The following is a 22,479-nucleotide window of genomic DNA, read 5'->3' as shown; positions in this document are numbered from 1 at the left end:
TGGGCTGCTTGGCTTTGCCCTCAGGCCTGCACGGGCTGCTGCCTTACAGCCTGCGAGCTCGCTCTTCACAGGGGTGCTGCTCCCTAAGTGTCTGCAGGAGGTAGAGACCCAGGACCATTCTGCGGTGCCCTGCCGCCTACTGCTTCCCTCTCCTTAAACTCATCGGAGCGGACGCCGACTTTTCCTTAGTGTTTCACACGTTACCAGAAAGAACGTTGTATGCTTAGAGAACACAGTTCCACAGCAAGATCCTCACTCACCAAGTAGGCAAAATCTTAAAGACAACAAACCAAGTGACATGACATTTGAAACACGATAGTTGGGACAGATGAATAATTTAAACATGATAAAAATGCACATGTATTTCATGTAATCCAAAATTTAAAATAAATTAAAATAACTCAACATTATAAGAATTATTTAAAATACAGATTTTCATCCATTATTTTTAGCAGTAGATATTTCTCATTTTCATGCAGATCTGTGTATTTTGTGCTGCATAGTACTACAGGCAGTGCTGGGAAGAAATAACTAAAATATTTAAAATAAGTTAATTTTTAATATGAAAATAAACATGATAAATTCATATAAGACATAAAGGAAAAATATTAGAAATGCAAAGTAAGAAAAAATAAAAGTATTATAAAATTAAGATATTGAAATAAAGATGTAATATGATAAACAGCATGATGAATCTACCTAAAGGAGTTAATGAGTTAAAAGTTCAGGTTGACGATCTCTCTCAGAAGGAGGCAAGAAGGAGGAAGAGGGAGAATATTAAATAAAAGCTAAAAGGCATAAAAATAAGGTAGAAGTACCACATTTGGGCAATAATAATTCTAGAAGGAGAGAATAATAGTAAAATGAAGAATCAAAATATTTGAATATTCAAGATAAATTTCTCAAAATTAAAGAAAAATAAAATATCTCAAATTGAAACTGCTCATAAGCAGCCAAACATGGCCAAGGAAAGTCCTCATCTGCACACAACACAGTGAGATTTGAAAAATCCTGAACTGAGGGAACATTCTAAAATCTTTAAAAGAGCAAAGACAGATCACCCACAACGGAGGAAGACTCACAGTGTTGGCCACCTTAAAAGCAAAATTGGATGTAAGAACCCAGTGAACTAATATTTATAAAGTATAGAAGTAAAACAGCTTAAAATTACAATTTTATTTTATCCAGCCAAATTGTAACTCAAATCTGGGAGCCTGACATAGGTATTATCAGGCAAATAAGCCTCAAAACACTTGTTACAAAAGATCAGGGTTGAACCAAAGATGGAGAGGAAGGAGGAGGAAAGGTGGGAGGGTGGGGTGGAAAGTATCACTGTGTTCCTAAGTCTGTGTTTATGAATTATATGAACTTGTTTACCTTAAATAAAAGAATTAAAAAATGGAAAGTAAGCATGATAAAATATTTTAACAGAATGAATTTTTGTAAAAATAAAGAATGGAAAATGAGAACATGTCCATTACAATTAAAATGTTAGAAACCAAACAATCTATTACTAAAGAATCTAGTTAAAAATAAAACCATAAACAAAGTTAAGAGAAGTATCAAATCATCAAATCTGTATTTGGGCTAAAACAGTGTATACAAGGAAAATTTTTATAACTTTAAATAATTGGTTAGAAATAAAATAAAAACAAATTAGCAAATCTTTATTTTTTTGGACAGGCAGAGTGGACAGAGAGAGAGACCGAGAGAAAGGTCTTCCTTTTTCTGTTGGTTCACTCCACAATGGCTGCTGCGGCCAGCGCGCTGATCCGAAGCCAGGTGCTTCTCCTGGTCTCCCATGCGGGTGCAGGACCCAAGCACTTGGGCCATCCTCCACTGCACTCCCGGGTCACAGCAGAGAGCTGGCCTGGAAGAGGGGCAACCGGGACAGAATCCGGCGCCCCGACTGAGACAAGAACCCCGGGGTGCCGGTGCTGCAGGCAGAGGATTAGCCTATTGAGCCACGGTGCCGGCCAAATTAGCAAATATTTAAATAGGACATTGTTAAAAGAGTGCCAGAACAGTCCAAAGGAACAAATAAACTAGTGGAATATTGCACTGTAGGGAGATCATAGTTAATAATAATATAGGTTTCAAAATTGTTAAAACGGATTTTTAACATTCTCACCACAAAAATTTTATAAACTGGTGAGGTGATGGATGCATTAATAATCTTTTTATAATCTAATCTTTTGGGGCTGGTGTTATGGTGTCATGGGTAAGATCGCTGCCTACAGTGCCTACATCCCAAATGGGCACCAGTTTAAGTCCTGGCTGTTCCACTTCTGGTCCAGCTCCCTGCTGATGTGCCTGGGAAAACAGCAGAGGATGGCCCAAATGCTTGGGCTCCTGAAACCATCGCGATCTGGAACAAGCTCCTGACTCCTGGCTTCAGAATGGCCCTGCTCTGGTTGTTGTGGCCATCTGGGGAGGGCACCAGTGGGTGGAAGACCTTTACGTTTCTCTCTGTAACTCTGCCTTTCAAATAAAAAATAAATCTCTCTATAGTTATACAGAGCTCAACTATAAAATACACAGTTATCTTTCAATTCAAATAAGAGGAGAACTAGAATAAGAATACATAATGTAAGTGGTTTTCAAAATAAATATAAAATGACAAAAAAGGGAAAAAAATGAACAGCAAAATTCAATGACCCATAATACAACTAAAAACAACAAAAATAATTTTATCTTGACCTCCAGGTCAGGAAAAAACCCAAGAAAATAAAATTATGTGTTCATTTTTGTCAGCCAATATGATGCAAAATTCCAAATAAAGCAATAAAAAAATCTAATACATCATTAAAAGAATACATCACATATATGTTTGTCCCAGTAAAACAAGGATGGCTTAACATTGAAAATGTTCATTAGTATACTTCTCCACATTAATAAAGGAAAATATAATTTTAGTTCAAGTAGAACAATCTTTTTCCAAAGTTCAATATCTGTTTATAATTCATTTTGTTTAGAGAATATTCTTAATTTGGCAAAAGCTATGTATACCAAAACCCTACAGCATACATTATAGTAAGTGGAGAAACCTTGGTGCATTCCCTTTAAGATAAGAAACAGCTTTGAATGCCCATTGTCACTATAACATTAAATGGTTAACATTAAAAGTAAAGAAAAAAGAAGCAGATGGAGGGTAAATTATATAAGATTTCATTATTTAAGGACAAAAGGATAATCTTGGAAAAGAACAGAATCAATTCATAAACTATTAGAACCAATAAGAGTTCAACAAGGTTGCTGGATACATACCAACTTAAAAATAAATTCAATAGCATTTCTCCAATGAAAAATAACCAATAATATATAATAAGATACTATTCATTGTTTCAGCAAAAACTCTAAAGCAGTAGGAATTAATTTACCTAGGAATACACAACACTAAGATATTGAAACATTTTAAAGTCTAACAAAGGATGTACCCCTAGATCAGGATAAATGGAGAGAAATTCCATCTTGGAATAAGTAGTATTATAAACACTTATTTCCCATTTAATCTATACATTTAGTTCAAATTCAATTGAAAGAACTTGGAGTTTTTTGAAATTTTTGATAAATTTATGCCCAAATCTACATGTAACAATAAAGACCTGGAAATAGCCAAGTTAGACTTTAAATGAAGAGAAATAAGAAGGCACTTGTCTTTTCTGACGTTAAGACTAATGAAAGTTCATACTACTCTGACACAGTAGAGTTTTGATACAAAAAAACAGAAAAGACAAAAGACCAATTGGAAAGCTAACATGCAGGTCAGAGAGTGACCTACAATTTATACAAGAACTTATGCCGGCGCCGCGGCTCACTAGGCTAATCCTCCGCCTTGCGGCGCCGACACACCGGGTTCTAGTCCCGGTCGGGGCGCCGGATTCTGTCCCGGTTGCTCCTCTTCCAGGCCAGCTCTCTGCTGTGGCCAGGGAGTGCAGTGGAGGATGGCCCAAGTCCTTGGGCCCTGCACCCCATGGGAGACCAGGATAAGCACCTGGCTCCTGCCATCGGATCAGCGCGGTGCGCCGCGGCGGCCATTGGAGGGTGAACCAACGGCAAAGGAAGACCTTTCTCTCTGTCTCTCTCTCTCTCACTGTCCACTCTGCCTGTCAAAAACAAAAAAAACAAAAAAACAAAAAACTTAATACAGGGGGCCAGTGCTGTGGTGTAGCTAGTAAAGCCGCTGCCTGCAGTGCCAGTTTGAGTCCTGGCTGCTCCACTTCCCATCCGGTTCTCTTCTATGGCCTGGGAAAGCAGTGGAACATGGCCCATGTGCTTGGGCCATGGGAGACCCAGAAGGAATTCCTGGCTCCTGGCTTCGGAGGGCACAGCTCCAGCCACTGCGGCCAACTGGGGAGTGAACCAGCGGATGGAAGATCCCCACCCTGCCTCTCCTTCTCTCTCTAACTTTCAAATAAAGTAATAATAAAAAATACAGGAAAATGGTGACACTATAAAGTTAATTAAAAGTAGATTTTAGTGAAGAATAAGAATGGGAATAGGAGAGGGAGTAGGAAGAATGGGGAGAGTGCAGGTGGGAGGGAGGGCAGAGTGGAAAGAATCACTATGTTCCTAAATTTGTATATATGACATGCATGAAGTTTGTATACCTTAAATAAAATGTTTCTACTTAATACCATTGGTTGAACTCATTAATTAACACACAGTTATTCTTATTATTAGGTGCTTAAATTTAACTGAAAAGTGATCCCTGTTAAATTGAGTGGGAATAAGGGGGAAGAGATGTATAGTTCGGCACATGCTCACTCGGACTTACCCCTAATGGTAGAGCTAGAAATGTGCCAGAGGATTCCAATTCAGTCCCATCAAGGTAGCATGTACCAATGCCATCTTACTTGTTCAAGTGACCAGTTTAAGTTCATAATTGATCATGATAGGATTAAGTGTCAAAGGGATTACATAAATAAGATCAGTGTCTGCGAATAACAATTGATAGAATTAAAAAGGAGAGGATGATGCTACATGGTTAGCAGGATACACAGCAGACTCATAGAATAGCAAATGCCCTCAACGGCACTCTGGCCTCAGAATTGGCCCTTAAGGCATTCAGATCCATCTAAAAGCCCATGAGAGTTTCTCAGGCATGGAAAGCCAAGACACTGTGGCAAAAAAAAAAAAAAAAAAAAAAAAAAAAAAAAAAAAAAAAAAAAAAAACAAAACCTAAATGAAAATCTCTGTGAGATCCCACTGGGAAGAATGGGCCATCAAAGAAGGCAGTACCTTTCTCTGAAGGGAGGAGAGAACTTCCACTTTGAATATGGCCTTGTCTAAACAAGATCGGAGTTGGTGACCTCAAGAGGCTTCCATAGCCTTGGCAGCTCATGACAAGAGCCCTGGGTGGTTACTGACATCATAAATGAAAATGTCAATTGTTAAATCAACAACGGGAGTCACTGTGCACCTGCTCCCCATGTAAGACCTCTGTCCATAATGTGTTGTACTATGTGAATTAACGGTAAAACTACTACCCAAACAGTACTCTATACTTTGTGTGTCTTTGTGGATGCAGTCTGTTGAAATCTCTACTTAGTATATACTAAGCTGATCTTTTGTATGTAGAGATAATTGAAAATGAATTGTGATGAAGAATGGGATGGGAGAGGGAGTGGGAGATGGGATGGCTGCGGGTGGGAGGGAGGTTATGGGGGGAAAGCCGCTATAATTCAAAAGTCGTACTTTGTAATTTATATTTGTTAAATAAAATTTAAAAGAAAAAGAAAAAAACACCAATGGGGAAAGAAAGGGATGTTAGGGAGTCTTGGAAAAACTGTCCTGTCCTATTGAAGATAACCAAAGAGAATTGCCGTATGACACACCTACAAAGGTACAGTCCTGAGGGATTATGGCCTTATATGTGACACGTGAAACTCTAAGGTAAATAGGAAAAAAAATCAAAGAATTTCATTGAGTTAGGAGGGAAAGAACTTAAAACTCTCAACATTCAAAAAAAGCTAAAAGAGAAAATTTAAATTGATTACACCATAAGTTAAGTGAAATAAACAGACACATGAAAGACTGGGAGATGATATTTGCAATGTTCAGCAGAGGTGCTATTAGCTACAATATGCAATCATCACTTTCATGCCAGAAATGAAAATATCAGAAACCTGATAGAAGAATGTGCAAGAAAACAAAATAACCTTGTCAGTGTATGAAGAGGTGTTCAAATTCCTTAATCATCAGGTAAATGAAGAACCATATTTCATTTTTCAAGTGTTGGCTCAGTCAACAGAAAGGGGAGTGAGGACAGATGTCGGCAGGGTGGGGACATGGGCTCATTGTGCACTGTCTGTGGAATGGAGACTGATGCAATACTCTTAAGTACAACTGCCTGGCATGGCTAACATTCCCTGAGTGGTGCTCAAGTATTTCCTTATAGAATATAAAGTCGTGAGGGACAGATTTATCTTTGTAAATCCTGGGTTGTTGGGGGTGGAGTGATCTTAGAACTTGCTTATTTCATAGGTTTCTAACTTGTGTTCCCTGGGAGACTTAGGGATCACCCAAGAAAGGTTGGAAGGCTGAATAGAAAGAGCTACAGGTCTCCTGTGGTCAGAGAAGTCCTGCTACTTATGCATTTTATGTTGAATAAGTACATAAGAAGTAGTATGAAACAGTAGTTGAAAATAACATTTTCATTCAAATAGGGGAACTGTTGAGGCCCAGACATATATCAAACCAGGTCATCAGCTGGAAGTGGTATGACGACCCAGGCCTTAGCAAGAGTTCATTCCCTGAAAACTCTTTCTTATGTATCAGCTCTTGGTCCATGTGACTCTGAAGTTCATAGGTTGAAGTGAGGCATAGAATTTGAAGCTGTGCTCAGGAGACCTGGCTTTGGGGACAACTGGGAGTCATGCTGGGCCAACAGAGCTAGATTCTATCTGTCAGCATGAGGACAGCTACAACTATTTCTCTTAAAATGCAGAACCTCTTCCCATGGGGTCTCACCTACCAGTAACCAATCATTCTGTTGTCATGTCAGCGGAGGAGAAGCTGAGGAGTGTGGTGACTGTGGCATCAGAAGCAGAGGCAGTGTGCTTAACATTTAGGAAGATGACCTACTGATGTCATACAAAATAATTTCTCAGTTTCTAGCATTCTATAATTGGAGGACCTGCATATAGTGATGGGATGAAAGATAACAGTTACTTACTCAGAATGCTGACCTCCAGGGTAGCCAGTCAAGGTTCCAGGCATCTTCCCCTCTACCTCATTGGCCATGGTGGTTAGGGGAGGAACTGGGACTTGGGGCACAGGTAGACTTCTCCTATCAGGCAAGGCAAGACCTGGGCTTCCTGTGGGAGGTAGCAGGATTCTTTACACCCAAAGAGTTCTGTGGATGTTTCTGGAACCTCAGCCACTCTCCTTTCTTCCTTTAGGGTAGCAATCTTTCCACATAGCCTCAGGTATGAGGAGCATGTGGCTTTTTTCCATCCCCAGTTATCTTCCCTGGCTCCTTCAGGTTTCATCAAATGGTGAGTAGGGGGTGGGGACCTGCAAGGAGGTGATTTCCCATCATGTGTCTTCACCCCAAGGAGACAGGCACTCTATCCACACACACCCCTCCCCAGGGAGCTCATTAGGGAAGGAGGCTTGGGAGAGCAGTAGAGACCGTGGAACTTCAGGATTGCACAGTCACAGTGGTGAGTTTCTTCAAATCATAGATAATTGGTGTCTTGCTATTATTGTGATTTTTGAAAGAAATTGAGGTAGGCAAGTAGAGAAGGCTTGGGCCTGGGCCTGTCCTAGGATGCTGGGGGGAGGATACATGATGCCATAGTAAGGGTCCTGTGAGTGAAGATTCCCAGGCTCTAGCCATGAGTAGCTATTGTATGGGGAAAACTCTTTTTTATTAAAGGATTTGTTTATTTCTTTGAAAGACATGGTGATGTGGTGGTGGTGGGCAGAGCAGCAAAGAGATAGTCCAGCCTGGTTCACTCCTTAAACAGCTACAACAGCCCGGTTGGGCCAGGCCGAATCCAGGAGACAGGAACTCCATTTGATCTACACATAGGTGACAGCAGCCCACGTACTTGGGCCATCTTCTGCTTTCCCAGTCACATTAACAGGAAGTTGCATCAGAAGTAGAGCAGCTGGGACTTGAACCACTGCTCTGATATGGAATGCCAGTGGTGCAAAGCAGGGACTTAACCTGCTGTGCCACAGTGTCAGCCTTGGACAAACTCTTAAGCTCTCTGAATTTCTTGTCTATAATAAGCATTTGATGGTACCGTTATGCACTGGGCTGCCTGGAGAATTAAAGAAGCTCAAGGATGAGCTCACTGACTACTTGTGCAGTACTTTATGTGCAACTCTGAGGCAGCATCCCTGTTTTTATGAGGGAATTAAGGCTCAGTCTCAGTGAATGACTTGCTCAAAGTCACGTAGCTACAAAGTTCAGCAGGTGTGTTCAGATCTAGAGTTGTGCTGCTCCTAAACTCCATACTTACTCTACTTTGTCGGGCAAAGTCTATACCCGGAATGTTGATGAATCTCTCATTTTCTCCTCCAAGGTACCAGCTCATCCTTAGTTGTTCTATAGACTTAGCTGGCCTCACACCCTGTTTTGGTAATGCTGTCCAAGCTGTTTGGTCAAATATTTCCATGAAGTTAGGGTGATGTCTTCTGCTGAGGTCATGATGCATCCTCTGACATCTAGCACAGTGTCACAGCAGGCATTCAAAAGCATTTGTTAAATTAATAAATAATGTACCAAGCACAGGATTTCTTTTGAAAATCTGTGTGACAAGCTTAAAAAGCAATTCCAAACTGAAAAAATGGTGGCGGTGTGCAACTAAACAATAATTACATTTATTAAAAATCTTAAAATTTAAAGGAACATACTATACCCAGAAAGAGCCAACAGAGGAATGTAAAGATTCACTTCTCACATTAGATCAGATGATCTAATGCAGACGTGGAATCAACCATATTCTGAGAATGAGAAAGAATGGAAATACCCGGAAAGAACTAATGCCTTTAATTATGTTGCTCCTTTGATTAAAATACACAATTCATTGACTAGCTTAATTCTGTTAGATGCAAGAAATAAGAAAATCAGTCACTGAGTCCTTATTCTTGTAGTCTGGAGGGAAGTTTTTGTTGTAGTCTAGAGAGAAGAGATATATATTACACAACTTACATGCACATACACAAACACATATACATGCAGATATCTTCCATTTGCTGATTGTCTGCAACAGCCTGGACTGAAACAGGCTTAACTTCTATGAGGTCATACTTTTTTTTTGGCTCCACATGTGAGTGAGATCATATGATACCTTTTTTTTTTAACTTTTATTTAATAAATATAAATTTCAAAAGTACAGCTTTTGGATTATAGTGGTTCCCCCCCCCATAACCTCTCTCCCACCTGCAACCATCCCATCTCCCACTCCCTCTCCCTTCCCATTCTTCATCATGATTCACTTTCAATTATCTTTATATACAGAAGATATACTTAGTATACTAAGATTTACTTAGTATGTACTAAGTAAATATTTCAACAGACTGTACCCACTCAGATACACAAATACACAAAATATAAAGTACTGTTTGAGTACTAGTTTTACCATTAATTCGCATAGTACAATACATTAAGGACAGAGGTCCTAGATAGGGAGTAAGTGCACAGTGACTCCTGTTGTTGATTTAATATTGATGCTTTCATTTACGATGTCAGTAATCACCCAAGGCTCTTGTCATGACCTACCAACGCTTTGGAAGCTTCTTGAGGTCACCAATTCCGATCTTGTTTAGACAAGGCCATATTCAAAGTGGAAGTTCTCTCCTCCCTTCAGAGAAAGGTACTGCCTTCTTTGATGGCCCATTCTTCCCAGTGGGATCTCACTCACAGAGATTTTCATTTAGGTCATTTTTTTTTTTTTGCCACAGTGTCTTGGCTTTCCATGCCTGAGAAACTCTCATGGGCTTTTAGATGGATCTGAATGCCTTAAGGACCAATTCTGAGGCCAGAGTGCCGTTGAGGGCATTTGCTATTCTATGAGTCTGCTGTGTATCCTGCTAACCATGTAGCATCATCCTCTCCTTTTTAATTCTATCAATTGTTATTTTCAGACACTGGTCTTATTTATGTAATCCCTTTGACACTTAATCCTATCATTATGATCAATTATGAACTTAAACTGGTCACTTTAACAAGTAAGATGGCATTGGTACATGCCACCTTGATGGGACTGAAATGGAATCCCCTGGCACATTTCTAGCTCTACCATTAGGGATAAGTCTGAGTGAGCATGTGCCGAACTGTACATCTCTTCCCTCTCTTATTCCCACTCTTATATTTAACAGGGATCACTTTTCAGTTAAATTTGTTTTTTTTTTTTTTTTGACAGGCAGAGTTAGAGAGAGAGACAGAAAGGTCTTCCTTCTGTTGGTTCACCCCCAAATGGCTGCTGTGGCTGGCGCACTGCGCCAATCCAAAGCCAGGAGCCAGGTACTTCCTCCTGGTCTCCAATCTGGGTGCAGGGCACAGGCACTTGGGCCATCCTCCACTGCCTTTCCGGGCTACAGCAGAGAGCTGGACTGGAAGAGGAGCAGCGGGGACAGAATCCGGCGTCTCGTCCAGGACTAGATCCTGGGGTGCCAGCGCCTCAGGGGAGGATTAGCCTAGTGAGTCTCGGTGCAGGCTTTTCAGTTACATTTAAACACCTAAGAATAGTTGTGTGTTAATTAAAGAGTTCAACCAATGTAATTAAGTAGAACAAAAAATACTAAAAGGAATAAGATAGTAAGTTGTTCTTCAACAGTCAGGACAAGGGGGGATCCAGTCATTGTTCCTCATAGTGTCCATTTTATATCTACAGATTTCCTTTTAGGTGCTCAGTTAGTTGCCACTGATCAGGGAGAACATAAGATATTTGTCCCTTTGGGACTTGCTTAGTTCTTTTTTTTCAAACTTTTATTTAGTAAATATAAATTTCCAAAGCATAGCTTATCGATTACAATGGCTTTTTCCTCCCCATAACTTCCCTTCTACCCGCAACCCTCCCAACTCCCACTCCCTCTCCCATTCCATTCACATTAAGATTCATTTTCAATTATCTTTATATACAGAAGATCAATTTAGTATATATTAAGTAAACATTTCAACAGTTTGCACCCAAACAGAACATAAAGTGTAAAATACTGTTTGAGTACAGTATAGCATTAATTCACATTGGACACACATTCCGGACAGAGATCCTACATGAGGAGTAAGTGCACAGTGACTCCTGTTGTTGATTTAACAAATTGACACTATTGTTTATGGTGTCAGTAATCTCCCTAGGCTCTTGTCATGAGTTGCCAAGGCTATGGAAGCCTCTTGAGTTCGCCGACTTCGATCTTATTCAGACAAGGTCATAGTCAAAGTGGAAGTTCACTCCTCCCTTCAGAGAAAGGTACCTCCTTCTTTGATGGCTCGTTCTTTATACTGGGATCTCACTCTCAGAGATCTTTCATTTAGGTCTCTCTCTCTCTCTCTCTTTTTTTTTTTCCAGAGTGTCTTGGCTTTCCATGCCTAAAATACTCTCATGGGCTCTTCAGCCAGATCTGAATGCCTTAAGGGCTGATTATGAGGCCAGAGTGCTGTTTAGGACATCTGTCATTCTATGAGTCTGCTGTGTATCCGGCTTCCCATGATGGATCATTCTCTCCCCTTTGTATTCTATCAGTTAGTATTAGCAGACACTAGTCTTGTTTGTGTGATCCCTTTGACTCTTAGACCTATCAGTGTGATCAGTTGTGAACTGAAATTGATCACTTGGACTAGTGAGATGGCATTGGTACATGCCACCTTGATGGGATTGAATTGGAATCCCCTGGCACTTTTCTAACTCCACCATTAGGGGCAAGTCAGCTTGAGCATGTCCCAAATTGTACATCTCTTCCCTCTCTTATTCCCACTCTTATATTTAACAGGGATCACTTTTCAGTTAAATTTAAACACCTAAGAATAATTGTGTGTTAATTACAGAGTTCAACCAATAGTATTAAGTAGAACAAAAAAATATACTAAAAGGGATAGAGTATTAAGTTGTACATCAACAGTCAGGATAAGGGCCGATCAACTCATTCTTTCCCATACTGTCCATTTCACTTCAGCAGGTTTCCTTTGGTGCTCTGTTAGTTGTCACTGATCAGGGAGAACATATGATATTTGTCCCTCTGGGACTGGCTTATTTCACTCAGCATGATATGTTCCAGATTCCTCCATTTTGTTGCAAATGACTGGATTTCATTGTTTTTTTTTTAATTGCTGTATCATATTCTAGAGTACATATCCCATAATTTCTTTATCCAGTCTACTGTTGATGGGCATTTAGGTTGATTCCATGTCTTAGCTGTGTCCAGGAGTCTATCCATTTCTGATAGATTTCCCTGTTTGCTGGCACACAAGTCCTTGTAGTAATTTCTGATGATTCTTTTTTATTTCTGTGATGTGTGTTGTTACGTTTTCTTTTTCATCTCTGATTTTATTGATTTGGGTCTTTTCTTTTATTAGAAAGAAAATGGCGTGTCAATTTTGTTTATTTTTTTCCAAAAACCAACTCTTTGTTTTGCTGATCTTTTGTAATGATTTTTGGATTCAGTTCTGTTGATTTCTTTTCTGATTTTAATTATTTCTCTTCTCCTACTAGATTTGGGTCTGGTTTACTGCAGTTTTTCTAGATCCTTGAGATGCATTGGAAGCTCATTTATTTGGTGCCTTTCCAATTTCTTGATGTAGGCACCTATTGATATAAACTTTCCTCTTAATACTGCATTTGCTGTATCCCATAAGTTTTGATATGTTGTGCTGTTATCCTCATTTACATCCAGAAAGTTTTTGATTTCTCTTTTGGTTTCTTCTATGACCTATTGTTCATGCAGGAGCATGTTGTTCAGTCTCCATGTGTTTACATATGCTCCAGGGATTCCTGAGTTGCTAATTTCCAACTTCATTCTTTTATGGTCTTAGAAGCTGCATCATATGATTCTAATTCTTTTGAATTTGCTGAGACTTGCTTTATGGCCTAGTATGTGGTCAATCCTAGAGAAGGTTCCATGTACTGCTGAGAAGAATGTGTGTTCTTCATGTGTAGGATGAAAAGTCCTGTAGATATCTGTTAGATCCATTTGGACTATAATGTCCACTAAATATGCTGTTTCCTTGTTGATCTCTGTCTCGTTGATCTATTTCTGAAAGTGGAATATTGAAGTCCCCCAATACTATTATTGGAGTCTACATTTCCCTTTAAGTTCCTTAACATATCTTTTAATTAAACCATTAATCATTATATAGTAACCCTCTTTGTATCTCTTAAGAGTTTTTGTGTTAAAGTTTATTTTGTCTGATATTAAGATGGCTACGCCAGCTCTTTTTTGGTTTCTGTTGACATGTAATATCTTTTTCCAACGTTTAACTTTCAGTCTGCATGCATCTTTGTTGGAAAGATGTGTTTCTTGTAAGCAGCAAATAGATGGGTTTTGTTCCTTAATCTATTCGGCCAGTCTGTGTCTTTTAACTGGAGAGTTGAGGCCATTTACATTCAAGGTGACTGTTGATAAGCAGTGACTTTGCCCTGCCATTTTTCCAAAGATATTTCTAATATATGCTTTGAAATTCCTATGATCTTTTACTGTGAGGTTTCCTTCCTTTATCTTCTTTCATATTGATGACCGTGTTTCTGTGTTTCTGTGTGTAACACATCTTTAAGCATCTTTTGCAGGGCTGGATGAGTGGTGACAAATTCTTTCAATTTCTGTTTGCTATGAAAGGTCTTTATTTCACCTTCATTCACAAATGAGAGCTTTGCAGGATAGAATATTCTGGGCTGGCAGTTTTTTTCTCTTAGTACTTGGGCTATGTCTCGCCATTCCCTTCTAGCCTGTAGGGTTTCTGATGAGAAGTCTGCTGTGAGTCTAATTGGAGATCCTCTGAGAGTAATCTGATGTTTCTCTCTTGCACATTTTAGAATCTTTTCTTTAAGTTTCACTGTGGTGAGTTTGATTACAATGTGTCGTGGTGAGGATCTCTTTTGGTCATGTTTATTGGGGGTTCTATGAGCTTCCTATACTTGGATGTCTCTGTTCTTCTCCAAACCTGGGAAGTTTTCTGCTAATATCTCACCAAAAAGGCCTTCTAAACTTTCTCCCTCTCCATGCCTTCAGGAACTCCTAGAACCTGAATGTTGGGTTTTTTAATATTATCCTGTAGATTCCCCACAATATTTTTTAGATTTCTAATTTCCTCTTCTTTTCTTTGGTTTGACTGTATACTTTCCTGTGCTCTGTCTTCTAAGTCCGATATTCTCTCTTCTGCCTCACTGATTCTGTTTTTAAGCCCTCAAATGTGTTTTTCATTTGTTCTATTGAATTCATTTCATTTTGGTTTCTCTTTAATATCTCAATTTCATGTTCTATTAAATTTCTCATTTCATTTTGATTCCTCCTTAAGATTTCATTTTCATGAGAGAGATTTTCTGTCCTGTCCTGTATGGATTTCTGTAGTTCATGCATTTGTTTTTGATTACTTTCAAATGTTCTTATCATAAATTTTTTGAAATCCGTATCTTGCATTTCTTCCATCACATCATCTTCATAATCTTGTATTGGAGTGTCATGTTCATTTGGGAGCGTCATGATGTCTTCCTTGTTCTTGTTTCCTTGGTTTTCACGTTTGTTGCTTGGCATTGTGGAGATATTCTTTGGTTTCTTCTTTTTTTCTGCTGTGGTGGCTTTTCTTGTTATACTATGACTCTAGATTAAGTGGACTATCTGCTCTTGGTGAGTCTCTAGAGGCTTGTGATGGGTGTAACCAGAGAGCTCTGTTCAGTTCTTCAGGGTTAAGGGTGTGCCAAAGGTGACACACCCAGGTTTGGAGTGGTAAATCTTCTCTCCCTTTTTTTTTATTCAGAAGGGAAGTAATTCCACTCAGCTGAGCTCTTCTTCTTGCTGGCAGGCAGTGCCTGAGCACTAGCCCAGGTGGGTTAATATTCATCTGCTCCGTCCCAAGGACCTCACAAAGGATCTGTGCAGTCCTCAGTGTAAGCTCAGATTCCCCAGCAGTGTCTCTCACCAGGCTGCCAAGGTTACTGAGTTTGTGGTGTCTCCCACCGAGACTACTCACATCTCCGCCACACCATGAATTCTCCCACACACCCTTAATTATTTTTTTATCACAGTCCCAGTTCATAAGCTCCACACATTCACTAGGTCTTAGTCTCCTGTTATTACTCCCAATTAGAGTCAGGTTTTTCTGTTTGGTTGAGGGTTGGCACAGCCCTGACCTGGTGCAGCTGTTATGTATGTCCAAAATGGCACTTGCTCCATTGTCTTGCACGCCTTTGTAAGGTGTGTGGAGAGAGAGAATCATGTCCGTACCGTCCCTTTTGTTTTTTTCTCTCCTCTAGTTAGGCTGGTATACTTTCCTCCATGGGGCTTCAAGCCTTGTTCCCTCCAGGCTCTTCCTGCCACTTTACTTCCAATGTCTCGGGCTACTGCAGTTTCACCTCACCTCTGTTTCCAGCGCTCGTGCAGAGGAGAAGGTTTTCGGCAGCTGGGCTCCCGAGCCGTGGGTGCCCATGTCCTCCATGTAGATCCACCGTGTCCCTCTAATTCTGGAAGAGTTCCCTCTGCAGTTTTTTCCCTAACTCTTCCCTGAGACTTCAGTATCTCCACTTTTATTAAGCCATCTTTTCCTAGACTATCAGTGAGCTCCCTCCCTATTCTGCCATCTTGGAGCCACCTCCAACATTTATTGTTTGATTTCTTATGAGAACCATTCTAACTGGGGAGTGAGATCAAACTTCATTGTGATTTTGATTTGCATTTCCCTGATGGCTAATGATCCTGAGCATTTTTTCAAGTGTTGGCCATTTGAATTTACTCTTTTGAAAAACGTCTGTTCAAGTCCTTTGCCCATTTCTTAACTGGATTGTTTTCTTTTGTTGTTGTTGAGTTTCTTGAGCTCTTTATAGATTCTTGATATTAGTCTTTTATCAGTTTCAGAGTTTGCAAATATTTCTTCCATTCTATTAGTTGCCTCTTCACTTTCCTGAGTGTTTCTTTTGCAATGCAGAAGCCTTTTAGCTTGATATAATCCCCTTTGTGAATTTTGGCTTTGATTGCCTGCCTATGCTTCTGAGGTCTTTTCCAAAAAGTCTTTGCCCATGCAAAAGTCTTGCAGAGTTTCCCAAGTGTTCTCTAGTAACTTGATGGTATTAGGTTGCAGATTTAGATACTTCATCCATTTTGACTTGATTTTTGTATAAGGTATATGGTATAGGTCTTGTTTCATACTTTTGTACACAGAGATCCAGTTTTCCCACACTGTTTATTAAAGAGACCATACTTTCTCCAAGGATTTATTTTAGCTCCTTTGTCAAAGATAAGTTGGTTGTAGATGCTTGAATTGATTTTTGGAAATTCTATTCTGTTCCGTTGATCTGCACATCTGTTTTTGTGCCAGAACAAAGCTGTTTTGCCCTGTAGTATGTCTTGAAATCTGGTATTGTGATGCCTCTAGATTTTTTTTGTTGTATAAGATTGCTTTAACTATTCTTGTGTTTCCATAAGAATTTCAACATCATTTTTCAAGATCAGAGAAGAATGTCATTGATATTTTGATTAGGATTGCATTGAATCTATAAATTGCTTTTGGTAGTATGGATATTTTGATGATATTAATTATTCCAATCAATGAATGTGGAAGATTTTTTCCATTTTTCGTGTCTTCTTCTATTTCTTTATTTAATTTTTTTGTAATTTTCATCATAGATATCTTTGATATCATTGGTTAAATGTATTCTAAAGTGTTTAATTTTTTCTGTAGCTATTGTGAATGGGATTGATCTTAGAAGTTCTTTCTCAGCTATGGCATTGTCTTGTATTCAAAGGCTATATTTTATGCTAATTTTTTATCCTGCCTCTTTATCAAACTCTTTCATGAGTTCCAATAGTCTCTTACTGAAATCTTTTGGTTCACTATATACAGAATCATATAATCTGCAAATAGGGATAGTATGACTTCCTCCTTCCCAATTTGTATTCCTTTGATTTCTTTTTTTCCTTTTCTTTTTTTTTTTTTTGCCTAATGGCTCTGGCTAAAACTTCCAGGACTATATTGAATAGCAGTGATGAGAGTGCGCATTCTTGTCTGGTTCCATATCTTAGAGGGAGTGCCTCCAGCTTTTCCCCATTCAATAAGTTGTTGGCTATGGGTTTGTCATAGATTGCTTTGATTGTGTTGAAGAATGTTACTTCTATACCCAATGTTCTTAAGGTTCTCATCATGAAGGGATGTTGTATTTTATCAAATGCTTTCTCTGCATCTGTTGAGATAATCATATGGTTTTTGTTCTTTAGTTTGTTAATGTGATGTATCACATTGATTGATTTGCAAATGTTGAACCCTCCCTGCCTATCAGGGATAAATCCCATTTGGAGCAGGTGAATATTTTTTTTTTATTTGACAGATAGAGTTGGTGAGAGAGAGAGACAGAGAGAGAATGGTCTTCCTTCCATTGGTTTACCACCCAAATAGCCGCTATGGCCAGAGCGACGCCAATCTGAATCCAGAAGCCAGGTGCCTCCTCTTGGTCTCCCATGAGAGTGCAGGTGCCCAAGCACTTGGGCCATCCTCTACTGCCCTCCCAGGCCACAGCAGAGAGCTGGACTGGAAGAGGAGCAACTGGGACTAGAACTGGCGTCCATATGGGATGCTGGTGCTGCAGGCTGAGGATCAACCAAGTGAGCCATGGCGCCGGACCTGAATGATTTTAAGATTTTATTTATTTATTTGAGAGGTAGAATTACAGACAGAGAGAGGGAGAGACAGAGAGAAAGGTCTTCCTTCCACTGGTCCAATCCCCAAATGGCCGCAATACCCAGAACTGGCTGATCTGAAGACAGGAGCCAGGAGCTTCTTCTAGGTTTCCCATGTGGGTGCAAGGGCCCAAGCACTTGGACCATCTTCCACTGTTTTCCCAAGCCATAGCAGAGAGCTGGATTGGGAGTGGAGCAGCTGGGAGTCGAACTGGCACCCATATGGAATGCTGGCACTGCAGACACAGGCTTAGCCTACTGTGCTACAATGCCAGACCCAGCTGACTGATCTTTCTGATGTGTTGTTGGATTCGATTAGCTAGCATTTTTTGAAGATTTTTGCATCTATGCTCATCAGGAATATTGGTCTGTAGTTCTTTTTCTCTGTTGTATCTTTTTCTGGCTTAGGAATTAAAGTGATGCTGGCATTGTAGAAGAAATTTGGGAGCCTTCCCTTCCCCAGAATTGTTTTGAATAGCTTGAAAAGAATTGGAGTTAGTTCTCTAAATGTTTGGTAGAATTCAGCAATGAAATCATCCAATCCTGATCTTTTTTGGGAGGGTTTTTATTACTGATTCAAATCTGTCTTGGTTATTTAGGTTTTCTATGTCTTCGTGACTCAATTTTGGTAGATTGTGTGTGTCTAGCAATCTATCCATTTCTTCTAGATTTTTCCAGTTTGTTGGCATTTACCTCTTATAGTAATTCCTGATAATCCGTTTTATTTCTGTGGTATCCAGTGTTATATTTCCTTTTTCATCTCTGATTTTATTGATTTGGGCCTTCTCCCCTGTTTTTTTTTTCAGTTGGGCCAATGGTGTATTAATTTTGTTTACTTTTTTCAAGAAACCAGCTCTTCGTTTCACTGATCTTTTTTTATTTTTTGGGGGGTTTCATTTTGTTTATTTCTTCTCTAATTTTAATTCTTTTCTCCTTATTTGGGGTTTGGTGTTTGGTTTGTTTTTGTTTTTCTAGGTCCTTGAAATGCATTGATAACTCACTTATTTGGTGCCTTCCCAATTTATTTTTTAAATTTATTTGGCAGGTAGAGTTAGAGAGAGAGAGACAGAGACAGAGAGAAAGGTCTTCCTTCCGTTGGTTCACTCCCCAAATGGCCACTATGGCTGGAGCTGTGCCGATCTGAAGCCAGGAGCCAGGTGCGTCCTCCTGGTCTCCCATGCCGGTGCAGGGACACAAGCACTTGGGCCATCCTCCACTGCCCTCCCAGGCCACAGCAGAGAGCTGGACTGCAAGAGAAGCAGCCTGGACTAGAACTGGTAACCATATGGGATGCCAGCACCGCAGGTGGAGGATTAACCAAGTGAGCCATGGTGCCGCCCCCCTAATCCTTTTTTTCTTCCCAGTTTCTTGATGTGTGCACCAGTTGCTATAAACTTTCCTCTTAATACTGCCTTTGCTATATTCCGTAAGTTTTCATATTTTGTAGTGTCATTTTCATTCATTTCTAGAAATTTTTTTACTTCCCCTATGGCCCACTGCTCATTCAGGAGCATGTTGTTCAGTCTCCATGTGTTTCCATCCTAATACCTTGGCTCTGTATCTCAGGGGAATGTGATTAGATTGTGCTATCTGGATCCCTGGGTTGGGTGGGTGACAAGATTAGCTGTACACGTGAGCTATGGTTAGAAGTATTTGTCACTTCTGGCCCCATGTATTTTATTGGTGGAGTTGTGGTGCAAATCTTCAAGACTCTTTGTTAGCTTCAGACATGGTGACAATTAATGTTTTCAATGCTTCCCCATAATCTTAAGCCATGGAGTATTTAAAATGAGTGGATATGCAATGTGAATAAAAAATAAACATTTGTTTATAAGGTCCTATGATTTTGAAATTGTTTTCTTAGCAAAGCTAAGATTTCCCTGTTGGGTACATATTGATTTTTCCAGGACATAAAGGCAGCTTATTGAGGATGCAGGACATGTGGAGTAAGAAAAAATTAAGATGGAAAGGAACTAAGCTGGGCACTTAGAATTCACATTGTTGTGACACTTTAATGATAGGCAAGGAAATAAACTGCTTTGTAGCTTCTTTTATTGTTCCAGCCTTATTCTCCTTGGTTTCATTTTAATAATAACCACAAGATATTTTATTGTTTCTTCCAATTCACAACTGTGTACTCTCTTGTCTTGAAAACTAACAGGACTGACAGTATCTTAATTATTGGTTACTGTAAGTTTTTTTCAAAAAGATTTATTTGAGAGGTTGAGTTAGACAGAGGGACAGAGAAAGGGCTTCCATCTGCTGGTTCACTCCTCGAACGGCCTTTACATCAGAGCGGAGTTGATCTGAACCAGGAACCAGGAGCTTCTTCTGCATCTCCCATGTGGGTGCAGGGACACAAGCACTTGGGCCTTCTGTCTTCTGCTTTCTCAAGCCATCAGCAGGGAGCTGGTTTGGAAGTGTAGCAGCCAGGACATGAACTGGCTCCTTATGTGGGATGTCGGTGGCACAGATGGATGCTTAACCTACTGCGCCATAGTGCCAGCCCCAAACGTAATGTTTCCAGAAGAGTTATTTAGAGATAGCTTTATACCACTGTGTGAATGGCTGTGTACTGGTGATGGCAAAGTGATTTTCTTGTAATTTTGGATTCCCAGCAATACTTAGTCTGCTACTGAAGACAATTCCAGGACAATGCTTTTGCTGGTGCTAACACCACCTCTCGTAACTGCTTTGCATACCAGATAGAAATGGGTAGGGAGGAGAGAGAACCTGGTAATATCTTAAATACTCTCTCAATTGATGGTATTTCATCATTCTGTTCCTACTGTAAATGAAGTCTCTCCCTTAATTTCCTCAAGCCTCTCTTCATGTCTTTGTTCCTCAGGCTGTAGATGAAAGGGTTGAGCATGGGCGTCACTACTGTGTACATAACCGTGGCCACCCGGTCCTTCACCACTGAGTACATGGACAGGGGCCTGAAGTAGACGTAGATGACGCTGCCATAGAACAGGGCCACTACGGTGAGGTGGGAGCCACAGGTGGAGAAGGCCTTCCACTTCCCCGCTGCAGAGGGGATTCTGAGCACAGCGATGATGATTTGCAGGTAGGAGAAGAGGATGCACAGGAAGGGGGTCACAATGACAGCCAGGGTCTCGGTCATGACCACGATCTGGCTGGAGGATGTGTCGGAGCAGGACAGCTTCAGCACAGGCTGGGTGTCACAGAAAAAGTGCTTGATGACATGGGAGGCACAGAAAGACAGGCGGGACATGAGCAGCACGCGGAAGAGCGCGTGCAGGTGGGAGATGGTGCAAGACCCCAGCAGCAGGAAGAGGCGCCGTCGTGGGTTCATAGCCACGTCGTAGTGCAAGGGGTAGCAGATGGCCACCAGGCGGTCGACGGCCATGGAGGCCAGCAGGTAGCTGTCCGTGTTTCCAAAGGCCATGAAGAAGTACATCTGGACCAGGCAGCCTACGTAGGAGATGGCCTTTGTCTCAGACAGTAAGTTCACGAGCATCTTGGGCACAATGACTGTTGTGAAGCAGATGTCCATGAAGGACAAGTTGCTGAGGAAAAAGTACATGGGGGTGTGGAGCCTGGAGTCGGAGTGGATGGCCAGGATGATGAGCACGTTCCCCACCACGGTGACCAGGTACATGGCGAGGAAGACGGCAAAGAGGGGTCTCTGCAGGTGCGGGTTGGAAGAGAGGCCCAGGAGGATGAAGCCGGAAGTGCTGGTGCTGTGGTTCTTTGTCTCCATGTCTCTGGGTTTCCTGGGCAGGGTCTGGAGAGGCTGTGGGTGTGACGTGCAGGGCAGTTAGATCAAGTCATCTCCTTCCTGACATCAAGCCTACAAAACAAAACAAAACAAAAACAAGCAACCTTTGGTTATTTGTTAGAATTTAAAGACTATTTCCTTTAAGCAAATGCAGAGAAATAATTAATGCATGAAATGCAATAAGATAGTTTAAAAATGCCCAGGATGACCTCTAAATTAGGAACTAAAGGGTTTCCATATGTCCTTACGAACTTCTATGTCACCCGGTTGGTCTGAATTATTCTCCTTTGCCATTTCAAATATTCCCCCTGAATTAATTCTTGACAAGCTTGCTAGCTTTTTATTTATGTCTCCGAGGAAGACAATGCTGATACCTACCTTTGGATTAAGATGCTTTAATGTAATGGTTTCCCATGAATGAGGTCTGTGATTCACTGTCTTACAGTTTGGGAGGTGGTAGTGATAGTGGAGTAGTAATGAGAGTCTAAGCTGATTAGTGCTCCATGGTACCCACTGCATTCCCATAGACTTCCTGAAGCCTTAAGAGAAATATCTTCACAATGCTTGAAGATTTTTGTTTGGCTGATATTATTTGTCCAATATATATTGTCTAATACATTTGTCTAAAATATTTTTGTCTCAGAGATGCCACTCAAAATGAAGTCCTACCAATAGCCCATGTTAGTGTGAGTAGTTGTTTAAATATATTAATTTTCTTCCTGAGTACAGAACATAGAAATTCTTATTTCACAAATTCAAATGGTACAGGAATATAAAACTTAGGATGTCAGAGTCCCATTTCCACCAATATCATTGAAAGGCATAGTTGAGTAGCTTCTTTTATGACTATTAAACTGTTTTGCTTAGATGGTAGACTAAGCCACTGAAAAGGAAAAACTAAAGAA

General features: G+C 40.3%; 1 protein-coding gene across 1 annotated transcript; it reads right to left on the bottom strand.

The window, feature by feature from the left end:
• Positions 1–15,940: 15,940 nt before the first annotated feature.
• On the bottom strand, positions 15,941–22,479 carry LOC100344105 (olfactory receptor 1L4-like). The gene has a single exon (XM_070056486.1). The coding sequence runs from the start codon at positions 21,554–21,556 to the stop codon at positions 20,618–20,620; it is 939 nt and encodes a 312-aa protein (XP_069912587.1). The 5' UTR covers positions 21,557–22,479; the 3' UTR covers positions 15,941–20,617.

The sequence above is a fragment of the Oryctolagus cuniculus genome, chromosome 1, assembly GCF_964237555.1.
Source record: "Oryctolagus cuniculus chromosome 1, mOryCun1.1, whole genome shotgun sequence".
Taxonomy (NCBI): domain Eukaryota; kingdom Metazoa; phylum Chordata; class Mammalia; order Lagomorpha; family Leporidae; genus Oryctolagus; species Oryctolagus cuniculus.
This window is presented reverse-complemented; position numbering and strand designations above follow the sequence as displayed.